The sequence below is a fragment of the Centropristis striata genome, chromosome 13 (assembly GCF_030273125.1).
Source record: "Centropristis striata isolate RG_2023a ecotype Rhode Island chromosome 13, C.striata_1.0, whole genome shotgun sequence".
Classification (NCBI taxonomy): Eukaryota; Metazoa; Chordata; class Actinopteri; order Perciformes; family Serranidae; genus Centropristis; species Centropristis striata.
Genome location: NC_081529.1, coordinates 19,311,213 through 19,336,703, shown reverse-complemented (window position 1 = coordinate 19,336,703; position 25,491 = coordinate 19,311,213). Strand labels below are relative to the sequence as shown.

At 38.3% G+C, this 25,491-nt stretch overlaps 1 protein-coding gene across 2 annotated transcripts in view; it reads left to right on the top strand.

Moving 5' to 3' along the window:
* The first annotated feature begins 4,727 nt into the window (after positions 1 to 4,727).
* gas7a (growth arrest-specific 7a) overlaps positions 4,728 to 25,491 on the top strand; it is a 45,855-nt gene continuing 25,091 nt past the window's right edge. The window contains exons 1-6 of one of the 2 annotated variants that reach the window (XM_059347696.1): positions 4,728 to 5,077; positions 6,393 to 6,440; positions 12,965 to 13,088; positions 16,776 to 16,853; positions 20,510 to 20,595; positions 23,465 to 23,527. In XM_059347696.1, the coding sequence (XP_059203679.1) occupies positions 6,438 to 6,440; positions 12,965 to 13,088; positions 16,776 to 16,853; positions 20,510 to 20,595; positions 23,465 to 23,527 (354 nt within the window). In that variant the 5' untranslated portion in view covers positions 4,728 to 5,077; positions 6,393 to 6,437. The remainder of the gene's footprint in view (positions 5,078 to 6,392; positions 6,441 to 12,964; positions 13,089 to 16,775; positions 16,854 to 20,509; positions 20,596 to 23,464; positions 23,528 to 25,491) is intronic. The other variant, XM_059347697.1, reaches the window with a different exon arrangement.

Here is a 25,491-nt window from a genome sequence, read left to right as displayed (position 1 = left end):
ATGGGCATGCAGTGGTAGAGTTACAAGAACCTGTTGCTCATCATGGATTAAACACAAGATGCAGAGGGTATAAATAGCACAGTGACTGACAAAATGTCACATTTAAAGAATATTAAACAAACAAAAAAGAGAGATGTTTGTGAGTGCAATTACAGTGTTAAACCAGAGATTACTAAAACGTTTATAGGAAAAAAATAAAAATACAGCAACACACACGTCACATTTATATTTCATACGTGTATAAAACAACCTGGATGTTCACATAAACACACAGAAGCATAAAAAAATAAAACATCAAGAAATGTCAAACCGTAATTACAAAAAAAGTTGGGACGCTGTAAAAGTTTCAAACTGATACGTTTCACTTTTGTAAATATATAAACTGAAATGTTTTACACAGCCTCCAAACTTCTTTGTCGAGGTTGTATGACAATTCATATAAACAGGATTAAAAAGACTCAAATATAATAGAAGAAGTGCAGTGCAAATGCAATATAAAAATACAATTACCACGATCAATTTGAAAAAAAAAAAAAATTATGTGCCCCTTATAAACAATAAAATAAGTGGACAATCCTGTGCCAGTAAACTGATGTTAACTGCAAAAAACAACAACAGTAAATTGGTCTTGTTAAATGCTCTGAAGACTTTTTGAAAACAGTGTAAGAGAACAACTCCAGGTTTTCTCTGAATTATTATTATTATTATTATTATTATTAGTAGTAGTAGTAGTAGTAGTAGTACTACTATTATTATTATTACACATACAATTTATTACATGCCCCAACAATTCTAGAGATGATAACAAAAAAAGAATACATATAAATAAAACAATTAGCTAAATAAATATTAATTCTGTATGTTAAGGATAAATCAATTGCTGACCATTTAAATTAAAGATACATTTCAAATAAATAAATAAATAGCTTACACCATTTCTAAATCACACCAAGCATTGAAATTAACATGGTAAAAAAAGAAAATCACAACAGCACATATTTGAAAATATATACTGTATGCCAATATTGATAAATACCGATATGGTTTTGATAGGCCGATATCAGCCGGTAAGATCACACAACTCATATATCTGTCAGGTGTTAGTATGAATTCTTAAGCTAAAAAAAAAAAAATCACTTTTTTAGCCAACAGTGACCTTTGGCGTCCAAAAATCTCTGGTTTTCAAAGTCTGTTCATCTTTGACTTTAAGTGGGAAAAAATCCGCTTCAGGTGTTCCTGAGATATCGTGTTCATGAGGCCACCTGACCTCTGACCTTTGACATCCAAAATCTGATAAGGTCATTCTTCCCTCTAGGATGGAAGGACAATATTTCTAGGACACAATAATTTACTACATGATATGTTTGTTTGTTTGTTTGTTTGTTTGTTTGTTTGTATGTATGTATGTATGTTTGTTTGTTTGTTTGTTTGTTTGTTTGTTTGTTTGTTTGTTTTTAGCAACATATAGAGATTTACAGTAAAACTTGTGCTTTTTATTTTTATTTATTTAATTGGAATTTTTGACCTTTTTTAAAAAAATTAATTCTGAAGTTGAAAAAATGTCAAACTGTATCACCAAAACTGTGTAACAAATGGCATCAACCCAACTTATGAGACATAATTGAGCATGAAAATTGACTTCATATATGTATATCATAATGGTCTTTACCCTTATACACTTGGGTCTTGGTGTCTTAATGTGATATTTTGGTGGAAAACTTTATGTGTGTAAGAAATTATATCAAGCCATATAATTATATAATCAACCAATTGCTGCAAACTTTTAATAACGACATTGGTTAAAATTAGTTGTGAGGGGAACAATGCTTGGAACATTTTCTGGGACACAATAATTAGTTTTGCAAATACAGAAATTTACAGTAAAATTTGTGGGGGTTTTTTATTTCATTTTTCAGATTTTTTCATTACCTCTGGAATAATTCACATTTTTCTCAGTTGTTTCTGGTGATTTCTACTTAGAAATCCTGCAAATTGAAAAAGCCAGCCTATTAGCAGAGCTGACACGGAGCTTGGAGTTATTTATACTATCTGTAAGATCTGGTCCACATTGAAGTAAGCTGAATATTCCCTTTGATTCCCCCAACATGTTTGGAGGGTCTTACATCTGCTATTCTGGAGGATGAAGCCGGCTGAGGTGATTAGAGCCCGGACACCGACGGGCAGACAACCTTTAAAAGTGGATTTGAAGAGGATTGATTATATTCCTTTTAGAGGATTATTGCAGGCAGCTGGTGCGGAAATAAAGCCTGAGTGGGATACAGTTGTTTTAACAATGAGACTGAAGCGGTGCTCCAAAGTAAACACAGTGTATTGTTATTCATGTGCGAGGGCACTCCATGATCTTCAGCGGGAACCAATCAGGGCTCACGCAGGAGACTTCAGTCAGGCTAACCTTTCAGCTGAAGCTGTCGTTGGAGGTTAAAGAGTCCCGAGGCTGTAAATTCACAGCAAGGTGAGCTCGGGACAGGACTTATAGAGCGTCTGCCTGCAGGTTTAGGTTTCACTTTGATTGCACAGTTGATATCAACAGACGTTCCTTTAATCACAAAGTCTCTTTGAACTCGTGTGACACCAAGTTTTTCCTTCACAAAAACGCTTGTAAACATCACAAAACACGAAACAACTTATAAACCTTTTTAAACCATTATGGGGCTCTTTTCAGTTGCATGTAAAACTCGATCATGTGTGGGGTTTTTGTTTTAAGATCGCTCTGAAGGTTAAAGGAAAGAAAAGGATGGAAAGCCCAAAACTGACGCTCAAATTTGTGGTTATCATCAGAGGTCCCCACTGAGAGCTACCTGAAGGACATTGGTGGAAGAAGTATTCACATCCTTTATTTAAGTAATAGTACTAATATCAAACTGAGGAATGACTCCACTACAAGAAGAAGTCCTGCATTCAAAACTTACTGAAGCGAAAGTACAAAAGTATCAAAACTAAAAGTACTTTACTATTATTAATGCATTTATGTAAGCAGCGGTTTAATTTGTGGAGTAAGTGGAGTAAAAAATACAGTATTTGCCTCAAAATGTTGTGGAGCTAAAGTATAAAGTTACATAAAAAGGAAATACTCAAGTAAAATACAAGTTCCTCAAACAATTTATCATGTTTTTTATGTTCAGTCGGCTACGATAAGTACAATATATTTTCCTAAAAATGTAGTTACATAAATGGAAATACTCTCAAAAGATCTTCTTGTAGATTGTAAATAATGTTAATAAACAGTTTATTAGGCTACGGATTTGCTTGTTGAAGCTTGTCGGAGAGTTTCTGAAGTTAATGGTGGTGACGTTCAAGCCGCTTTTTACTTCATACATAAAAAAAGCTGTGTTAATATGTGAAGATTATCCTGCTGAACAACACGTGTCAGCATCAGAAATTTGTGTTTGTCACAGAGCTTATTTTATGCAATGTTGCAAAATCTAATGCGAAAATCCCACAGGAGAATTTTCAATTGACCCCATAGGGGTGCTAACTTCTAGGTTGGCCGACAAAAATATGTAATTTCATTTGCCCTCTATTGTGTTTATACAAGAGAGGGATGACCTTTGACCCTCATCAATCACTCCAGATGCTGTAGTATCGACAGAGAATAGACAGCAGAACGTGTCAAAGGTGCTGGAGGGCGAGATATTACAAATTATAATACACCAGAGTAATACAGTTGTATTTTGACACCCTCAGGGGGTTCAGTCAGAAAATAGAGCTGAAGCCTGTGAAACAAACATCCAAATCATAATGAAGTAATTTATTTTTTCAGATCACTCACTCAGGTCTTCTGTTTTTATCGTCATGAGATAATCTAAATCTTGTATTCTCGCCTCCTTTTAGTGTTTCTAGTCTTTTGAAGTTGCAAGTCATTAATTTTGATCTTGTCTAGGATATTTTTTTTATTATTATTTCCAGTGAGACATCCGACTGCTTTTCATCCAATTCTTTTTTTTAAAGGACTGTGTGACAAAAATAACCTAGTTTTTTTTCTCTTTTTCTTCTTCTTTTATTTAGAACAAAGCTGCTTTGTGCAGTGGTGACAGAATGAGGAGAAAATGCACATCAGAGAATCATAACAAAGATGTTTTGATTAATTTATTAAACACTTTTAATTCTGCGTGGGGGAAAAACAGACAACTAGGCATAAAAAGCAAATTTTCACATATTCATAGCCTCTTCACTTTGCAGAATCCCTCACATGTAAGACCTAAAATAATGATAGATTAGAATACGTAAATTTCACCGGGGATTGACGTATATTCCAAATATGGTGAGTTTTGGAATATGATAAAGCCCCCCAAAAGGCGATTCATTTTTCGTAAGAAAAAGAATAATAATAGACGAACCAATTACAGTATGGTCCTCGCACCCTCGGTGCTCGGTCTCTAATTATCAAATATCTAATCAAACACAATAATAAACACATTTATAATTTAGTTTAGTCATAATTCAAGTACTTACAGACTTTGAAGTAATTTATTTCTATGATTTTTGGGGGAAAATAATATGTTGCAATAATATATATATATATATTTATAAAATTAACATTAAACAAAATAATCCTGTTAATTTTCATAATTGTACAATTTAATGTCAGAAGCTGAAATAAAAGTTTTTAAACTACAACTTTTACTTTGCAATGTCAAGTTGCTGCTGGCCCAGCTGCAATCTGATTGGTTGTTTTCTAAGTAGTGTTATCTGATTGGCTTTTAGTTACCAGGCAGACGTTAATATTTCTGTTAAAGGAAATAGCCCTTAGCTAACTGCGGCTACCATTAACGATGTGGATTAAGTTCGACAGAACTCATTAAAAATTCTGTTTTTAGAAGAAAAAATGGGATAGACTAAAAACCTAAATGCTTACAAAGCGTACAAAAAAAAAGGAAATGAATGTGGAGCGGTGGTTCAGGAAAAAATGGCTTAGCTAACTGCTAGCTAGCTAGCTCCTCTGAGAAGACGTTTTCTTTCAGAAGTTTCCAAGAAAAGACTTTCAGGATCTAAAGCAACTTTCTGAGAGGATTACTAAACATGAAAGGACAACGCATTCATTTTCGGCTAAACATAGGTAAATTTGAAATTGTGTCAATTTCAGGATTTGCATCTTCCAAAGTAAAATTGTTGCCGCACTATTTTCTAGCTAAAAACACCACTGTTAGTTGCTCCTACTGAATAACACATTGTGCACAAAACATTTAACGTTACAGTCTATTTTATGGTTACAGTATTAATTATTTAGAAAAAGCAGTTATATTTTCAGAGAACATGAAAGCACCATACTTGTCTCTTTCTCTTTGTTTTTGAGTGATTTAACTGTCATAAACTAGTTAAAAATCCACAAAGTTCTAAAAAACGTTTAGGAATTAAAATGAGTTCATCTGAAGATGCTATACCAAAGTTTGGCACTTGTGAGTCCTAACAAATTGTATATAAATATATACATTTCTGTGCCTGTATGTGGGCTTGTTTGAATATATGTATATATATTCATATATTTATTAATTCATTTATAACAGATTTGTATGTCATTTGGGGGCCGCAGGTCTTTTTATGTTAAGTAATTTAATTAACATAAATTGTAACTCAAATGTGAATAACAAAACAAACAAATTTGGAGATTATTTTTATTAAATGTGGCTAATATGACTCCTCACAAATTGTATTCGAAATAAATTATTTGAATTTTCTTTTTTTTTTTGTATTTCATTTTAGGGCAGCCAACTAAATGTGACTTAATTTGAACACATTATTTGACAAGTAAATGTTGAGATTGCTATAACAAATTGGGCGTGCATTACCAGAATCAGGAAATGTATTTTTATGCTTTAATGACATGTTGGTTTTTCTTTTGTCTTTGTTTTTAATGATTGTCGAACTGACTTGAATTGCCATCAATATAAGTGACTTTTGTTGTGCATATCTACACTTTGGAAAGCAACCTGCAACTCTAAAGTCTTTCTTAAGGCCTGGCAGTGTAAGTGGCCTCATTCTCCTGAGAGAGACAGACCTCATCTGTTTGAACTGAATCTGACTGGACTATCACTTACTATATTCAGAGTCAGTGAGATTTAACAGAAGAGAACAAGCAGTGAAGACAAAAAAGTCCTTGTTGTGTCGCTGTACATCGCAGCTCCATCTGACAGTGTCCTCTTTTGTGTTTGTGACACTGACTGAGGACCACTGGACATTTCTGCCCAACAAAGACTCATAGAAAATGTCTTGATCTAAACCAAAGCTTTTTATTTTTTAACAAGTGGAAAAAGGGGCTTGAAAGATATTCAGTGTGTGTCCGTTGCCTGAGAACTGCGACCCTGCAGGCTTCGGATCATTTTGGACAGTAATGACATCTAATAATCCTTCTGTCTTTTCATTCTTGTTTCCAGTGGCGGGTTGACTGATACAGTTCTGCAGCACAACAGCGAAGCAGCATGGTAAGAACTTATTTTAATCGCCTTATCGAGTAAGTAAGTAAGTTAACTAATTAGAGCCAGTACTGCAACAACAACTTTGTATTTAAGTAAATCAAGCAGACGGGGTGTTTGCAATCCCCCTCTTTGTCTCTTTTCTGCTTTATGTAGTTACTTGTTTACAACACACAGTTTGCTTCTGGCTTTTTCAGGTTCATTCATGAAAGTTTGTGAAGATGCTGGATGTGAAAAGTTTTGTTCACTCCTGGAAAACCCCCTCTCTTATCTGATGCAGAAACAAAAACTTAGAGATGTGGTGTGCGATGAGATATTAATCTGTAAAAACTACTTTGTGCTGCACTCCAACTCCAACTCTTTGGAGAAATATTTTACGTTGTGTGGGGAGTGGGTCCCTCCCGATAATTACAATCGACTTATCGTATGAAATATGGACACAACCACGATATCCTGGCTGTGCTCACTCAATATCGCAAGTTGTGTTTACAAGCAGATTTGTTTACTTAAAATGTCACCAACACTTTATCCAATATGATATTTGACATGTTTTACTGTCATTTCTGCTCTGTTGTTTTAGTTATAGAGGAAATTTTAGTATTTTTATGAGATTCATGTGTGAATATTCAGTAAGAATTAATAAGTTAATTGCTTTTTGAAAGGGTGTACTTACATTATAATTCTGTTATCATTATATCACCGTCATAAAATGGTCTTAATAATACAATAATATATCGTTTATTGCAATAATTCCATTATAATATAGCCGCCAACAAAAATAGTTATTCTGACGGCCTAGTGGGTAAATAACAATAAACAGCACGTTTACACTATCTCAATATTCAACTCCTAAATTTGCCTACATACATCTATTAAATGCTCTCAATTAAAGATGCTATCATAAGGGCTGCCCCCTTGTAGTTGATTAATCGTTTGGACTGACCACTTGTTTTCCTAAAATCTACCATTTTCTGTTATACACTGCAGCTGTCAAAGTATTTGGACAGTCAGCTTTAAGATGCTTCTGAGGCTCTCTCTCACACACACGCACACACACGCACGCACGCACGCACGCACGCACGCGCGCACACACACACACACACACACACACACACCTCATTTAAGTCGTTTCCATATCTCTGTGTCCCTCTGAGGAACAGAAGCCGACCTGCCAGTGGGCTGAGTAATGTGCAGCTATATGCTCATGTAGCCTCTGTGAGAATAAAGGCCTCGCTGCTGTTTCCATGCCCTCTGCTTTATTTCTTTTTTTATCAGCATCCTGTGTGGAGTGACTGTACATTCCTCTATAAGCCCTCCTCTTGTGTTTTTATAATTGCTGCTGTTTGAAACTCTCAGCAGCTGCCTCAGGACACAGAAACAAACCATGTGAAAAAAATTGCTTTTAGCTGTCGTATCTAAAATTCTGAAGTTTTTCCTTCTTGATAATTTAAGATTGCTTATATAGTTCAGATTCCAGAATAGATTTATGATAATGAAACCCCCTTTTTTGGCAATGAGATGCCCTATTTTTAACACATTTTTTCCTCATATTTCTTGGCTCCACAGTTTAGTCTTTCATGTCTCATATCATTGCTTTTCTACAGTAAAACCTTTTGTCTTCTTCCTGTTAGAAATGATTTAATCCTGTGAAAAAGGTACAGAAACGGTGCACACAAAGCATAAAAATGTAAACATGAGCTCTTCTCCTTCACCTCCATAAGAGGGCTGAGGTTCATTAATCTCATTTTCCAGGTAGAGAAGGAGCTCAAAGCTTTCTTTCTCTCCCTGTCAGAGCTTGTGAAGAAGCTTGGTAAAGCAGCGAGAGGCATCCTCATCCCTGATACAGCCTGTCTTCTTAGTTTCTTCCTGTTCAGAGAGAAGAGAGCTAACACGAGTGGAGGGGAGATCCTGGTTTCAGGGTTACACTGAGAGCAGCACCCCAGAGGATTGTGGGATTTGGCAGTGATATCCTACAGATCTGCGTGGGTTCTTTTTTAAAATAGTTTCCATAAAAGCTCTGTTACCATTCGGCTGCACTTCTCCTTGTGAGCCAGAGGACGTGTGAAATCTCAGGATCACAGTTTATATTTAAACATTTGCTTCATTCAGTCACAATGTGGGAAATCTTTGGTTTTCTAAATGGAAAAACAACTCGTACAGAATTCTTTTTGTGTATTTTATGCCTCCTACAAATGATACTCAGATTCAAGTTTTATGCATAAGTTATTTAGTGCATGTCCTAAAAGTAGATAAAGAGAACCCAGTTTAACAAATGAGACAAAAATATTATACTTGGTAATTTATTTATTCAGAAAAATGATCCAATATTATATATCTGTGAGTGGCAAAAGTATGTAAAACTTTAGGATTAGCAGTTCATCTGAAAGTGAAATTAGAGTGAGGGGTTTTCAATGGATGGCATGATGGCACCACACAGGGATCTATGTGTTTGTGGAAGTGTATAATGGCAGGAACAAAGGAGATCTCTGAGGACCTCAAAAGAAGTGTTGGCTTCTCCTGGGTTCTCTTTATCTACTTTTAGGAAATCTGATGAGGTTTTAGGTCATATTTATGCAGAAATATAGAAAATTCTAAAGGGTTCACAAACTTTCAAGCACCACTGTATAGTGCAGCAGAATATAACGGTAATGTTTGCTGTTTACACCACATTTATCATTTAACCATTACAGCAATATTACCCCAAACTTTTACAAGAAGTTTTAGTTTCCTATAAATGCAACTTTCAGTAAACTACTGCTGTTAACTTACAGTTATTTCCATTATCGGCTTGTTCCTTGTTTGATCTACAGTTTAAAATGTCAGAAAAAGTTGTGATAAAAGATTAAAAGAATAAAGGACAAAAGTTAAAATAAGTTTACGGAGCCAACGAAAAGGTCACGTTGGAAGTTTTTAACTGTGATTATAACTGTAGTCGTGCTGCTGCTGTTGGCATTTAACGGCTCACCGAGCTGCTGGTCGAAGTTTGAGGCATTTTTAAGACAATTAAAGATGACTTATTAAAATTATTAATTAATTAAGATGAATAGACTCTCTTCTCTCTACTTCTTCTCTTATTTGACAAAAACAATTCTTGATTTAATTAAATTTTGTGGACACAATGCAGTTAAACAGTTAAATCGCAATATATTGTATCGTAATACTCATATAATACCATATCGTAAAATGCAGGATAAAATCATATCGTGGGGCCTCTGCTGATTCACACCTCTAATATAAGATTGATCCTTCTCCAGGAGATAATTTATAAAGGGGCTCCTGATACTTACAGAGAAATTTCAGTCTACAGTCCATGTTGATGTGATAGATTTTTATCTTGTGAAAGGCCTGTCTACAAAGATCTGTCACGAACTGTCAATGAAGGTTAATTCTGACACTATAGGTTGCACATTTGTTTCCCGGTTATATTATGGATCATAAAATGAGATGGGATGACCTGACAGTACACAGGTCAGTGTCAACAGTCAGGAGCGGCCGTCATTTATCTTTTCTGTGCAGCAAACGTCCTCTCTGCAGCAGTAAAACACTGCAGCACACACAGCTGAAGCTATCTGCTGCTCCGACAGCAAACCAGGAGCAGCAGATAGAAAAGTGTCCCTTTTAATGTTACACATCAATCGGCCTTATCCGCCCACTCTGCCCCGCTGCCCATGCGAGCAAAAGAACATGATATGGCTCCTTTATCATCCTGCTAATAATCTGCCCATTTATATATCTGTCCGGTCCCATCCGCCCACCTCCCCCTCAGATGTCTGATAGGAGTGCAGCGTCCTGAAGTTCAGCAGACAGATCAGAGAGCGGGCCATGCACCGCTGCGTCTGAAAATGAACAGCCAGGCGGCGATGGCTACAGATTAAAAGCGTCTCTTTCCTTGTAAAGCACACTGCAGTAATTTCTGGCCCAGTATACATACAGTGTGTGCAGCGTCTGTGGTGGAGGCTCCTGGGGACTGCTGATAAGGTGGAGAGAGCATTTATCATTATTTATCCATTTACGGCATCATATTTCACCATATGAATAACACCATTATTTAGAGAACTGCTGAAAAGCAAAATGGGAATTTGATGATAATAACATCGCTTATTGCAGAGGCTGCCTGCATTTACATTCACTGTGTATGCAAGCTGGCGGAAATACATAACTGTAATGAAGCAGCAGCATCACATTACAAACTTTCTTACTCAGGATGAATTAAACTATCCAATATCCTCAATAGTTAATGTCCACATTATTCAGCAAACGTACCAGAGTGCAGGAGTTAGTTCTTCTTCATTTATGGATACAGCTGCATACGTCAAGGATTTATTAACTAAATTAGAACAGATTGTTCTGCAGTGATGACTTCCAGGAATCAGTAGCACTTAGTACCTTGATGGAGACAATCCTGTTAATAACAAATACTGTGTCATTAATAGTTTGATACATAACTTTTGTGCATTATACTGCCTAAACATGACTATACTATGTTATATATTTGAGTTGTGTACTAACATCATCCCAAATTTTCTCGACAGAAGTACATTTTTTTAATCCAGTTTAAAGCCTACATTTTACAATACACTTTTAGATCTTAAAAATCCCAACAGGGAGAAGTTGACTGCAATGAATATTTTTTTTGTTACTGTTTTGATTTAAAGAGCCCACAGCGGGGGGAAAAGCATTGGCTTCTCCTGGGTTCTCTTTATCTACTTTTAGGAAATCTGATGAGGTTTTAGGTCATATTTATGCAGAAATATAGAAAATTCTAAAGGGTTCACAAACTTTCAAGCACCACTGTATGGTGCAGCAGAAAATAACAGTAAAGTTTGCTGTTTACACCACATTTATCATTTAACCATTACAGCAATATTCCCCTAAACTTTTCCAAGAAGTTTTAGTTTCCTAAATGCAACTTTCAGTAAACTACAGCTGTTAACTTACAGTTATTTTCATTATCGGCTTGTTCCTTGTTTGATCTACAGTTTAAAATGTCAGAAAAAGTTGTGATAAAAGATTAAAAGAATAAAGGACAAAATATAAAATACATATTGCACATTTAAGTAGCTTGATTTCCTCCTTTAAATGTATTAACATTAGACACATCCCAAGCATAAAAACAACAGCAGCAATTTCACGGTCATTGTACTGGATTGCATGTGTTTGTAAGATGTTATTTAAGATTGTATGCCTCAATTTAAATAATTTATGATGATAGGAAAAGAGATGACTGGTTGCTCTGTAAACTTTATTAGACTTTAGATAAAAAAGATTGTTAGATGCTCTTGGAAAACATGGAAGAAAGAACAACCCGGACAGCAAAAAAATGTTGTGATTTGTGTGTCGTTTGATACATTTTATTATATTTTGGAGTGCCTGGATTGCCTTCCCATTTTGTGATGATATTTTTACAGAAAAGGCAACACCATAAAACATGCTTTGTTTATGTAAAAGTTCTTTATTGTAATAATTACATTGAGGCAATAAAATTATATTTTTATAAAAAAAGAAGAATATAAGAAGTAAAACTAGCCTCATAAAGACGAAGTGTTGCAGTAGCCAAACTATAGGAATACAATTTACATAAATTATTAAATACAGTTATATTAGTATGCATGTAAATAAGCTGTGTACACTGTGTAGATAAATGGCTTGTAAACAGGTTGCCATTGCCTAATTTGCATAATTTACCATGTGCACTTACTTGTAATGGACGCTGTAGGAGAGAGGAATAACGTTGTAGGTGACAAAAAGTGAGTAAAACACACCCTAAATATGTTTAGAACAGCCAGCCAGTGTGGAAAAATAGCTGGCTATTTTATTTAAGGCATCTTATTTTGACAGTCTTCTTGTAAAGTCTGTGGTCAATTCTGTTAACACACTGCGCTCTTATTTTGAAAGTGGCATGCGTTTAGCGACAGGAAGTTATTCAAAACAGTAAGTCACAGTTTAGTGTGATTTAAACAACTTTAGCTGCTCACATCTACATTGCTTCGACATAATGTACAAAAAAAAATGAAACTCCCTCTTACTTTTTGTAACAAACCCAGGTTCTCTTGTCCATTCCGGGTTAAAGGAGGTCTTTCGCTTTGGTATTTTTTAGACTTCCAGTACTGAGAGCTGGATTGACAGCCTGGTGACTTTGCGTGAGTGCGTATTGTGGCGACTCAACACATGGCTCATTTGAATATTCAAATGAGCCATGTGTTGATAGGTCATGATACAAAAATGGTCGGCTGCGCCTGCAGCCGGACAGAGAGGCCATGGCCCTCGTGACATTCCTGCCCTGGTACCTGCGCTACTCACTATAGACCGTGAATAAGCTTGAACGTTAAAACAAGTCGGAAATAACGTTGTGTGTTGTTGTGCTCACACAGTGCGATTAGAAATCATTAGTGGCGCATTGATATAACTGATCATGTGAAATTTCAGCAGCGGCGCAAATAATTCAGCAGCGGCGGAATGAACGTAGGGGAAACACTGCAGTAGATAAGGTGGTAACATTTTAAATGTTTGTGTATGTTGTTTGGTACTGACAGAAGTCAGCGGCAGGGAGCTCTGCTGCTCTCAGAGAGGAGCCCGACGGTCGGCCTCTTCCTCCTGGATGGAGGAGCTACACCTCCCCCGAGGGACGCCGCTACTACGTCAACAGCTGCAGTAAAGGTGAGAGGCACGCCTGAAAACACGAGGAAACATCAGCACAGCAGCCAGGACTCTTATTACCTAGTGTATGGGGATGATGATGATGATGATGATGGTCAAGGTCAAAAGATGGCTAAGAACATAATGTTGTTGTGTCAGTTGGATCAAATTCATTCTGGCTCTATAATCATAAGTTTGAGCCAATTTATTTACTTCTCTTTTTAGCATTTTTTATTGAAAAATACCTGATATCAAGTGATTACGTTGTGTTTTCTGCCACACAAAAATTACATTTTACAGACAGGTCAAAAAGTGGCTTAATTTTTAAAAACATTTTTTACTTGTTTATTTGCTTTATATTTTATATTTACACTTTATACTGCTGTTTACTATTTATTGTTATTTTGCTGTCCACTTTGCTGCTGTAACTCTGGACATTTTCCCATTGTGGGACTAAAAAAGGAAATCTTAATCTTAATCCATCGGTGGGCCACCATTTCCACTTTGTCTACTACTTCATCAAAGGTAAAACAAACAAACAAAATAATTCATTCATTCATTCATTCCTAATAAATGGGAGAGTAAATTAAACAATCATCAGCAGGTCTTTTGATTCCAATGGAAGAAATGAAAGTGAGCACAGATTAAGACCTTTTATGAGTCTTTTGTCCCAGAGTCACCTGGACTCATTTTTCACAGGACACGTCTTCAGAACATTCTGGCACAAAAATAGCATTTTTCCTGACAGAAATAAACTTTTAGAAACTGTGTCAGAACCCTTTACGAATGTCTTTGCTACTTATTTTCGTAAATGTGTCAGCTGTGTGAATATCCTATGTTAGCAAAAAAAAAGATAGATAGATTGTTGATGTTCACAATACTTCCAAATGAGTGGTGGGAGAAGCACCAGTTTATAATGTGCCATCTTCACTTTAAAATTTGTTCCCTGATGAATCCCACCAGCTCTCTGATCCTCTGACTTTCTCTAATACAACCGCTGTGATTTGTGAGTTGGTTCTTGGCTCGTGCTGCACTATTCCACCAAGTCTCATGAAAATCGTGCCAGTAATTTTTCTGTAATCCTGCAGACAAAGAAACAAACAAACTGAACTGACACGACTTCCTGGGCGGAGGTAATGAACTGACAAGCGTTATGAAAAAATGCTCAACCTTTGTTCTTTGGCCTTGCTTTCATTAAAATCAACCAAACATATGATTTCTGCCTCAAGGATGAAACAAAACAACGATCTGTTGCTTCCATCTGACACAGCGACATTTATTTATATTCAGTAGCCATAAACTGAACTGAGTATCACCTCCTCTTGTTTTAGTTTGCTCATCATGTCATTCAGCTCTCACCGCCTTAACACGGCGAATCATGAGAACTCATTATCATTCCTCGCCATCATCGTGTCTCAGCAGTCCATTCATGTGGACACAGGCCTGCAGATTCGATCCACTTTAATCTGATTATCTTAAATGTGTTGCACAGCCAGCATCTCAGCAGAGAGATCTGGGGACTCAGAGGTGGAGGGAGATCTGTCTTCTGCTCTAATTCGTTGCTACCTAACAAGAACCCGGAGAGTTATATTAATCCAGAGGCTGGAAGGCAGGCGACCTTTCACAAACATCTACCGGGGTGTGTGTGTGTGTGTGTGTGTGTGTGTGTGTGTGTGTGTGTGTGTGCGTGTGCGTGTGTGTGTGTGGGGTTTGCACCTCGTTTGGGAATGAATCCACGAGAGAGGACAGACTCCCACGGGACAGACGAAAGGCTGCATCAACAACAACTCTGGCAGTGATTGCACTTTGGCTCACAGCACACACACACACACACACACACACACACACTGAGCTGGAGAAAAAACAAACCCCCCCAAAAGCTATTTTTACGTTCAGCGGCCATATGTTGCTGCCATCACTTTTTATTCTGTTACAGTTTGTTGTTGTTTCGTGTCTGAATGTGGAGCTTTAAAAAGCTGCTACTGAGACTGTGTGTGTCACAGAGATGCCATCAGTGTTTATTAGAAAGCTGCCTGTTGTTTTTTGATTGTTTGTGTCATTCAACGGATGAAGTGCACAAACGAGGATCAGTTGAAATCCATCCACTTAATCCCTTCGGAGTTGCAGATATGACTGCAGTGGGATTTGGAGCGAAGAAGCAAGGCTTAAAAATGTGATTGTGTTTGAAGACATTTGTTCTAATTTTGTAGCCATAACTAGTCATAGATATGACGACAAACAATCAGCCATAAGATGAGATGAGATAAGATGAGCTCTTATTGATTCCCAGAGGGGAAATTAAGTTGTTGCAGCAGCACAAGGACACAAATAAACACATAAATAGAGGTAGTAAAAAGTAATTAGAGGTATATAAATCAAAAACAATAAAAGTAAAAATAGGAAGTATACAAGAGCAAATAAAAATAAAACAGTGACACAGTGTGATGATATTAATTATGTTTGTTGATTTTTCCGTCGTCCAGCTGTTTGTGTCTTCTTTACCTCACTTTATGTTCCTTTTCTTTACATTTCAGCCATTTACCATGAATTTTAAGTTCTGTGCTCTTCGAAGATATTAAAAGTTATATAATAAAGATTATTCTAGAATCTTCTGTTTTCTGATAAAGTAACAGAAAGTTAATGTTTTGTTGTTGTTGTTGTTGATTTTTGTGATTGAACCTGTTCCTTCAGATTTTATGATCAGAACAACTTATACAAAGCAACATTGTCAACATAGCCATGTAATAATATAATATAACATACTATAATATATAGTATAATATAGTATAGTAAAGCAATGTAACATAGAATATGAAATACAGTGTAGGATAGAATATTTCAGAGAAAAATGTGTTAAGGCAATATATGACATTGAAGGCAAGAAGTATTAGGTATCCATTTGATTAATTATTTTTAGTGTATTGCCTGTTTAGTTTAAGGGCGGCATTAATGTGAGAGAACTAATTATTTCTTTACTTTTTGTATTTCTTCCTCTCCATATTTAATAATTATTGCCCTGTTTTTGTGAGGACCCCAGGAAGAATAGTTGTTACTGAGGTAATAACAAACTAATGGGGGATCTATGAATGTATGTGTGTGTGTGTGGTAAAGTAGCTATGAATAAAATGAGTGAGCTAAAGATCTGTATTTCCCATGTTAATGCTTATCAAACCTCTTTAAGTGACTGTTTCTTAATTAAATGGTGCACATTGCACATTGACTTTCAGCTTTCCATCCACTCAGACACATTTGGACATTTGTGCGTCATGCGTCTGCCTGATTGTACTTTAAGTTCCACAGAGAGTGACACCAATTCACCAGCAGCTGTTACAGCGTAAAGGACTTCCTGCTCGACTAAGTGGAATGATCACTTTGTGTGATCGACGGCTAAAATACAGGAAGAAAGCTGGAAAATCATCCAGGAACGTATACATACATGGACAAGAATCGTCCTGTTTGATTTTTCAGGAAACAGAGATTATCTTGACTTTACCCGACTTTGTTTACACTTTTACTGAAAGATATTTTAAAGAGGAAAACTTGAGGATTTCCAGTGTTAACTATGAACTGGCAAGATGCCCACCCCAGAACGTGTAGATGAAGGTTGTGCAGAGAAATCTCAGCGTGCAGGAGGAGCTGATGTTCTGTGAAACTGTGGCACATTTCCTTTTTCAGCTGTCATCCTTCCTGTTGTTTGTGTCGTTCCAGAAACAACATGGCGACGTCCCTCCTCGTCAGCTGAGTCCCCACAGAGACCGCTGGCACGACAGAGTTCCTCACCATATGGTAAAAATGAGCCATTTGCTCCTTCGGCGTCCCAATTTCCAACATGTAAAACCCCTTAAATGGACATTAAAGGAAAGAGAAACAGTTTTATTGAGGTTTAAGAGGTTACAAATGACAAGGATAAACAGCTGATGATAACAATAACATATATATCTTCATTGGGTAAATTGCTCTTTCCATGATGATTGTTTCCATATGGAGCCACAGGTCATAACTTAATTTTTCAACATTATTCCTGTCAGAAAGATTAAGCCTCTTGGCATCAGTAACAGTAATCTGCTTATTATCCTAAAACCAGATTCCTGCAGCTGAGCAGTTTAACTCACACAATACAAGCAATCACACTGCATTTACAAGAGACTCAGTAACATTTTCCCAAAAGGTTTTCACAAAACCTTTGACAAATCCCTTGTAATACATTTCTCCTACATTATTTATCACAAACCTCACTCCTGGAGAAAATCCTGCGTTTTCTTAATGACTGGCTTATTATGTTTCATCGCTGCCAGCATCTTCCCTAACGACATCTGAGCAGATAGCAGATGGTTTTCTTCTTTCTGCTGGCGTGTGGCCTAAACACACTTAGAGGGAAAAGGAGTCAGCTGCAGGGGAGTTTGTCAGCATTCAAGCAGACAAGGGTGATCCTCCTCAGAGAGAGAGAAGTTTAATGAAGGCCAGGTTTAAATCTGGAAGTCTCCTCCAACCTCTGGACAGGAAGCCGGGGATTTAACCAGCTGGTCCAGAGAGAGATAGAGAAACAGTGATGTAGCACTCAGAGGGAAGTAGGTGAGATTAGAATTGCTGAACATGTTCCATAGCATTATGCAGAAATATTCAAAGGTATAGAGAGCAAATAGCATCTCCATGGGGTCTCTTGAGAATTCACCTATGGTATCTTTGCATTGGATTTTGGATCATTGCAGAAAATAAGCTCTGTGGCACACACACGTTTCTGTTGCCAACACATTTTATTCAGCAGGATAATCTTCACAGATGAACTCCACTTTTATGATCTTTAAAGCATTAACCCTCCTGTTATGTTGTGGGTCAAATTGACCCATATCAAAGTTTAAAAATCTATTTTAAAAAAAGTTAAATATAGTTTTTTTTTCGGGATGAAACTTCTTCTGCTTAATTTAATTGAGTGTAATCGACATATACGAAGAAAATTGTTCATTTCACATATTTGTGTGTCGTGTTAATTTATTAACATCACTCCATAAAAAGAAAAAAAAGAAAAAATGTGAAATACATTTGTTTTTAAATCAGTGTCATGTAAAACTATTGTATTTTTATATGCGTATGCAAACATGCATTTTTTTTTTTATGAAAAACAAATTATCCTCATTAAACCATGATCTGTGAGAGGTAAAGAACACCAATGCACTAAATATTGATTGAAATGGTTATAAATGGAGTTAATAATGAAATATAAACAATGTTTTAGGGGATTTTTTGGTTTCTGACACTTTTGTATAAATAAACATGCCCCGGGTCAAATTTACCCAGAAACATTATTGCTGTTCCTGAGAAACGAAAATAAAAGGTGGGTTAATGCAGCCGACAGAAGTAAAAAGTTAATGATATTCTAAAGAGAACTACACCTCGGTCACATGACTTCACCATCACAGCCATAAGCATCTTTTGACAAGCTTGCAAATCTGTAGCCTAATAAAAAGTTTATTAAACTTACTTACAATCTACAAGAGTTTGAAAGAACTCTGAAAATCACGATGATAGGCTGTAAGTGAGAGAGTTCCTGTGAGTGTCCGGCGTGATGACGTTTAATGTCCCAACAACCACTGTAGTCTCATTTAGCCACTTTATTTACTAACATATTTTATGTCGTGCAACAAAACATGAACATACCTTATTTCAAGCATCAAACCACCAACACATTCAGAATACTCATTGAGTTTGATAGGCCACAGGGTGATAAGTTTGCTTTTGTTTGCATGAAGTTTCGCATTTTTCACAAGAATACCATCCCCATTGTAAGCTGTAAAATATATTTAAGACACATCTTGAATCAGGAGTGTTTACATTAATGTTTCGATCATAATTATCTTATCAGCTAGTAGAGCTTTACCAAAGTAGGACGAGTGTGTTTAAAAAGTCAGTCGTTTATTTACATTTATGAAAAATGCAGCTGGAGTCTCATTTATTAATATCTTCTGCGTCCTTTGATCAGACATGCTGGTTGAGGAAGGTGTGGGTGGAGGTCAGCAGCTCTATACAGCTCCATAAAACGATGCTGTGTTTCAATCAAATCAGAAGTATATTTTTTTACTTCCCTCTTGTGGTTCCTGGACCCTAGATTGTTACAACTTTATGTACTGAGATATATACATATTACAATACAATTAACTTACATACAGGGGAAAACTGCTGACCTGGCTGTTTCCAGTTTAAAAAAATACAGAATACAAGTCCTGTTTCCAGCTCCATTCATAACGTACAGACTCTACAGAGAGTACATTTTGGTCTATTTGGCACACCCAAATGGAAAAGCTTATAACAGTAGAAATGTAAGACCAAGATGTTTGTATGAGGCTTTATTTGAAAGGTCACATCTTCTCTTAGATAGAGCAGTTCAAATGTGCCTCTTTTTTTCTCTCTTTTTCTTTCTATAAGTCATATTTGAATAACAATAACTAGAACATGCTTTATGTCTATGAAAATACCTTCCACATCTTGTCAAACATTAAGACCTATTTGTACGGGAGTTGGAGAGCTTCAGTTTGTTTGTTTCTCCCTAAACCTCTGCAAAACTGTAGACTGTGTATCAAAAACAAGTAATATAAGCAAAACAACTATACACAGCTTAAGGTTGTCGCAGGTGGATTTTTAGAGGTTAATTGTTTAGGATTGGGCCACAACAAACCTACACATTTCTGTATAGCTTAATGATATCTCTATGTTCATGTGTAATTGTGTTTCTGATGGATCTCTGCTCTCTTTTGAGCAAATCTGACAAACGTTTATTCATTACATTACAGTGCATGCATCAGAGATCTGTTATATTTAACTGGTCAGTAACCGAGGTCACTGTGGATTACTTAATGCCGCTTTAAGCAAAGTGACCGTCATTGTTATTTTTGGAGTCAGCCTGGTTTTCCTGGTCCTGGTCCTGCTCCATCCAGCGTCCGTAGCTGTGACGCGCAGCCTCAGGGGTCGCACTCTGCCAGGCTCACGTGTTTACCTTCAGCTGGAGATGGGACGATTTGATATGCAACGAGCAGACAGCTCATGAATCACAGCCGATGAAGAACCATTAAGGGCCTAAAGGATGAAAGCAGCGACATTACTACAGAGCTGTGAACCCCTCAGGGCCAAGCGCATGAATGACATCCCTGCATATGTGTTTCTATATGGATGTGGGAAGAGAACAAACACTGTAGAAACCTGAAAAAAAGAAAAATTCAGGGACAAGATGCAAATCAGTGTGTTTCTCCTCCTGAAATGCAAACCACGGCTTGGACACTCCAATATTAAGACATCATATATCAAAATCTCAGTACAATGCAACCTTTTCACTGTCGTCTCTCGAATTGTTGACTCTCACCTGTTCATTAATGTGAAGTTATTGTACAAACGTAAGACACCAGCTGACACTGAAATCAATAATGTGTGTTTATTATCTGCTTTGTCTTCAGTCAATGGATCCCACAGCAGCACAAAGAGCTGTCAGCCCACAGAGGCTGCTGATGTTGCTCTGAGGAAACCCTCCATCAACAAACAGGTAAACCAACAGACGTGAATGAGCATTATTAATCCTCTTTCTAGTTTTATGTAGTGCTCAAACAAGGATTTAATAAATCAGTTTAGTCATGGTTTAAATCGTAAATTAGCGTTGTTTTATTCATCCATGCACCTCAACTTCCTCGCTTTGCGGACTTTGTCGCTCTATCTTAACATCACCCGACTTCCTCCTTCCTCCACAAGAGGCTGTGTCACTCAAACGTAGAGTGCTTTTTTCATGATCCTGCACAGCATGCAACTGTTAGACTCAGCACAAACGTTATTACTATGCGTGTATATCAGGCAGATATACGTCTGCACTGTCACAAATTGAGTAAAACTGACCATGAAAGGACACATTCTATGTACAAGAACTGCTGGTTCTGAGCCACTGCTGTATAAGATCCTTCTGTCCTGTATTCTGCATTCATTCTGCTGCATGCAAGATGAATCTGCATTAAAAGTTCATTAAATGCCACTTCTCGGCTTCTTCTCCTCCTCCATCAAACCACATCAAAAACCTCTCATATCACACGTCGTGTTGGAGTTTTGCTGAATCGATGCTGCCGTTCTTCTTGGGAGAACAGTCTCATATTGGTGTTGTTTAACTCAGATTAGGCCTTTGACTACGGTTAGCAGAAGACTAAACTACACGGTCACCAATGAAGTTGGAATCATTTTGTTTTCAGACACAATCCTCTGATAATTGTGGCTTCATTTTTATTTTGATATGTTTGGAAGAGATTGATTAACAAAGTTTTGAGAAGATATACACTATCTGTCAAGAATAAATCACATTGTCACATTCACTTCATGGAAAGAGGTAAAAAATGTTTTATAACAACTTTATGGGCGACTGTGTATTTGCTGCATTTTCCCTCCATCCCTGTAATGGTTTAGCCTACTTCTATCCTTGGCCAAAGGCTTAGCTGCAGCCGTGAGCTCAAGGATAAACTATAAGAATCTTTCTCTCTCCATCTCAGAAAAGTTTTCGCCCATATTGACATGTTCGAATCAGTCTTGTCATCTCGGGAGGTGTGAGAAGGGCTCTGGACAGAGAGGGGAGAGCTGCAGAGGAGGGCTGCATTTTCAAACTCTGGCAGGTTTTTTATTTTTGCCTTTCCAGAAAACTGCCTACCTCAGCTTCTAGCAATTTGACGTCCACTTTCACAATTTCTGTGATAGGCTTTAGTGCAAAAAACATCAAATCCAAACTTCCTCTCATGCGATTGCCGCTTTCAGATCCCAATCTGATCTCAGTATTTCCATGATAAAAAGCTGCCGCGCTCTGCCCACTGAAGGCAGGGCCGCTCCCGCAGCTCCGATGGACCCGGGCCAACATCGATTACATGCCAACCCACGTGACTAATTACGAGTCAGATGAGGGCATACGGTGTCATGATCACACGGGAGAGTATAGATGGACGGACAGTTGGTGCCATATGGACGGCTGAGATTTGGACCCCACTTGTCATAGTTTGTCAGATTTGGAAAGGAGGCCAGCCAAGACCGTCAAAGCTCTCACTGGGGGTACTAGTAGCATCGAAATCACCAAACCTGGAGCGGGATTGTGATGGTCAGAGCTGCCCGGCGCCATGTTCTGTGCAGCGAAGGTGAGGACGTGGTTGTTGTGCCCCGTTTGTTGGGTTTTTTTTCTGTCTGTGATGGTGTCAGACAAGCGCAGGTGGATGTTGTGAGAAGGTGTGAAGGCTGCAGTGATCACGTGTGCCGTCGTATCCGCTCTGCACACAGCTTGTGTTTGATGCCTCGGGTGAAGCGCTGTCATATGAGAGAAGCTATAACGATATAGCTGCCACCGTCTTGCAGGCACATACTGTAAACACGAGCTCACATTGAGAACACATAAATACACAAAGATTTTTTTTTTCATTTCTGTACATTTTTTTAAACACTGAATCCCTGAATTAGCCTCCTCAGCACACTTCTTATGTATAACCCTTTCGATCTTAAACACACACACATTTCTTTCAACACATAAACACACAATCAGAGATGCTGCGTCTCATTGGCTGCCTGTTTTCCCTCCGGCTCTCTTGTCTCTGTCCTCCCCTCCTCCTCATCCAGTTTCCCTCCCAATCGTAATTAGTCTTTTAAAGATCATCATTCAACCATTTCCATCAAACCAACCCCCACCTTCAGCACTGCCACCTCCACTGCCACCTCCACCTCCACCACTCCTGCTGCCTCCTCCCACACTATCTGCCTCTGTGGGGAGGGAGGTGTGGCAGGGATCATGTAAATAAATCTCCCTCCTCTTCCTCCTCCTCCCTTTCTTACTATTTCTTTATTTATTTTTTCTCTACATCCTCGCCTTAACGCACCAGCATCTCTCTCTCTCTCTCTCTCTCTCTCTCTCTCTCTCTCTCTCTCTCTCTCTCTCTCTCTGCATGGACATCTTTGGGTGAGTGGTGGAGGTGAGGCTGGGTGGGGGTGAAGGGGACATTGAACCCCCTTGCAGGCAGCATCCATCTCCTCGCAGCCTTCAACCTTAAAACTCGTGTGACAGCAGCTTAACCGGAGGCTAGACTTCGTCACGCTCCCACAGCCGCCACGATTCCCCGTACAACCCCCCCACCCCCCCTAACGCTACCTTCCCGACGCTACTCCCCCTACTCCCCTCCCCATCCCCTCCCCCCCCTTTTTGCAACGACTCCTCTCCACTCACTCTGTAGCTTGTGAGACTGAAGGCAGCCTTGGTGCGTGGAGGGAAAGCGAGAAAGAGAGAGAGAGAGAGGAGAGAGTGAGGCTTTCCCAGAATAGAGAAGCAGGAGGAGGTGAGAGGGATGATGATGGAAGCCAGCTTTGACACTGAGGAGAGTTTTGACGATCCCTCCTGTCTCGCCCAGCAGCCCCCCGGCTCCGTTTCACCGGCAAAGAGGCAGATCAAGGAGGTCAAGGAGACCAAGATCACCGTGAGTACCCAGGAGCTCCAACTTAAACCTCCTCTCTTCTTATTCTCCTTCTGCTTCTTCTTCTCCATCCTCTGCTGTCCTCTCATCTCCATCCTCTGCGTCTCCTCATGTGGCAGAAATAAGTTCATCTCTTTGCTTTTTACTATCATCTGTTGACATCGTCTTCAAATCATAATGCATCATGGGTTCTCGTGGAGTAACATGGGGTTCCCTGCATATTGGATACAACATTAGTCTGAATGAAGGAACTGTCCAGGAGTCTTCATTTCTGTCTCTTCTCAATCCATAATATTGATTGAAACGGCTGTCAGTGATTTAGAAGAAAATAAGGCTTTCAAGACACCATATTGAAATGTTAGGTGAAAAGTAGAGAGCTGATCTGCAGACGGCTGCTGATATTTTTAGAGCCGCTTCTGTCTGACTGATAAAGGTCTGTGAGTGTTTTTGTCATCGAGTTGTTGCTCAGTGTGATTCTGTTTGTTCTTCCTCAAAGGGCTCCTCATGTAATCTGCAGGGCAGTGCAGGTCACACAGCAGCATTTGGGAAGTGAACACTTTGTGCACTACAGAAACTCCCCCTTTCTGCTTCATTATAAAAGCATTTTTGGCTGCAAAGTCCTCTAAAATCAGCCTGTGATGAGCCTCATTACACAGAGGTGGAATTATATTTGATCCTTACCAAAGTCTACAGTATCTTAAGACACCCAGACAGAAGCTGCGGTTATGTAATCTGTTATAATGATGAGTGTGGGAGCGGGGGTGAGGCGCCCGTGTGGTGGTGATGGTGAGGGGAAGACAGACAGACAGAGGTGGTTTTGTGTCTCTCAGGGTCTTGTTTTTTTGGCGCTTGGTGGGCTCGCTGACCTGCTGCAGCCACGGGAGCCGTCAGTCTGGCTATTGTGAAAAACTCAACAGACCTGCGTGAGATGCAGCAAGTCCAGTTTCCATGGTGACAAAAGCAATAGCACTGATTAATGGGTGTTGAAATGGAAAACACTGGCATAGGAGAAGAAGAGGAGAGGAGGGGGGAGTCATTCAGAGATTCACTGAAGACATACTGTTTGAAAAAATATTATTATCTTCTCTCTCTCTATCTCTCTCTCCTAGCTCGAATCTATTGTTGACTCTGCTTCAAATTCTCATGTACAGCTGAGGCATTTTCTCATATTTTAAACACAATTTCACACCTTAATTAGTTGCCAATTAACAGGATTGTAGAGATTAGTTCATTTCTGAAAATACAGGCAGTAAATGGAAGCAGATATGCAACACGTAAACAACCGAATCCATTTATGAGCGTTTTCAAGCTCTTTATTCATGATGTCTGGCACTGCAGAGTTTTATGCAAAACTGCACCCAACTTATCATCATGAATCCAACAGTGATGCTGCAACAGAGACGAGAATCTCAGAGACAGAAAGGTTTCTTTAAATGACATTCAGAACATTGTTACTGTGGAGTAATGGCGTTCTGAGTAGAGAACAAAGTCACACACCCTCTGTGTGTGGTGTAATCAGAGCTCCTCGGTTTTTTTTACCAGGGGTAGCCATGCACGTAAACAGGCAGACAAAATACAGGCAGTAAATGGAAGGAGATATTCAGCATGTAAACTAGATTCATGCATGAATATCAGATATTTCTGCTGCAGCTGGTGAAGATAAAATTTCAAACACAGGTGATAATGGTTAAAACTGTAGCAGTGGCTGCATGACGTCAGTCCACAAAGGTGTCTTTTTGTTCGCCACGGTGCACCTCGCATTACACAACCCTCCACAGTTGTCATGGAGACGCACACATTCATGACTGTCGGCAAAATGGACCCTCCTAGGACGCCGAGGCCTCACACATCAGATAGGAGACACTGTAACCTTGTTTTCACCTTCAGCACAGAGTGTGACCAATCAGAACAAATGCACTTTGATGTTTATTTTTTAAATTTTTTTCAGCTTTATTAAACATTCATCC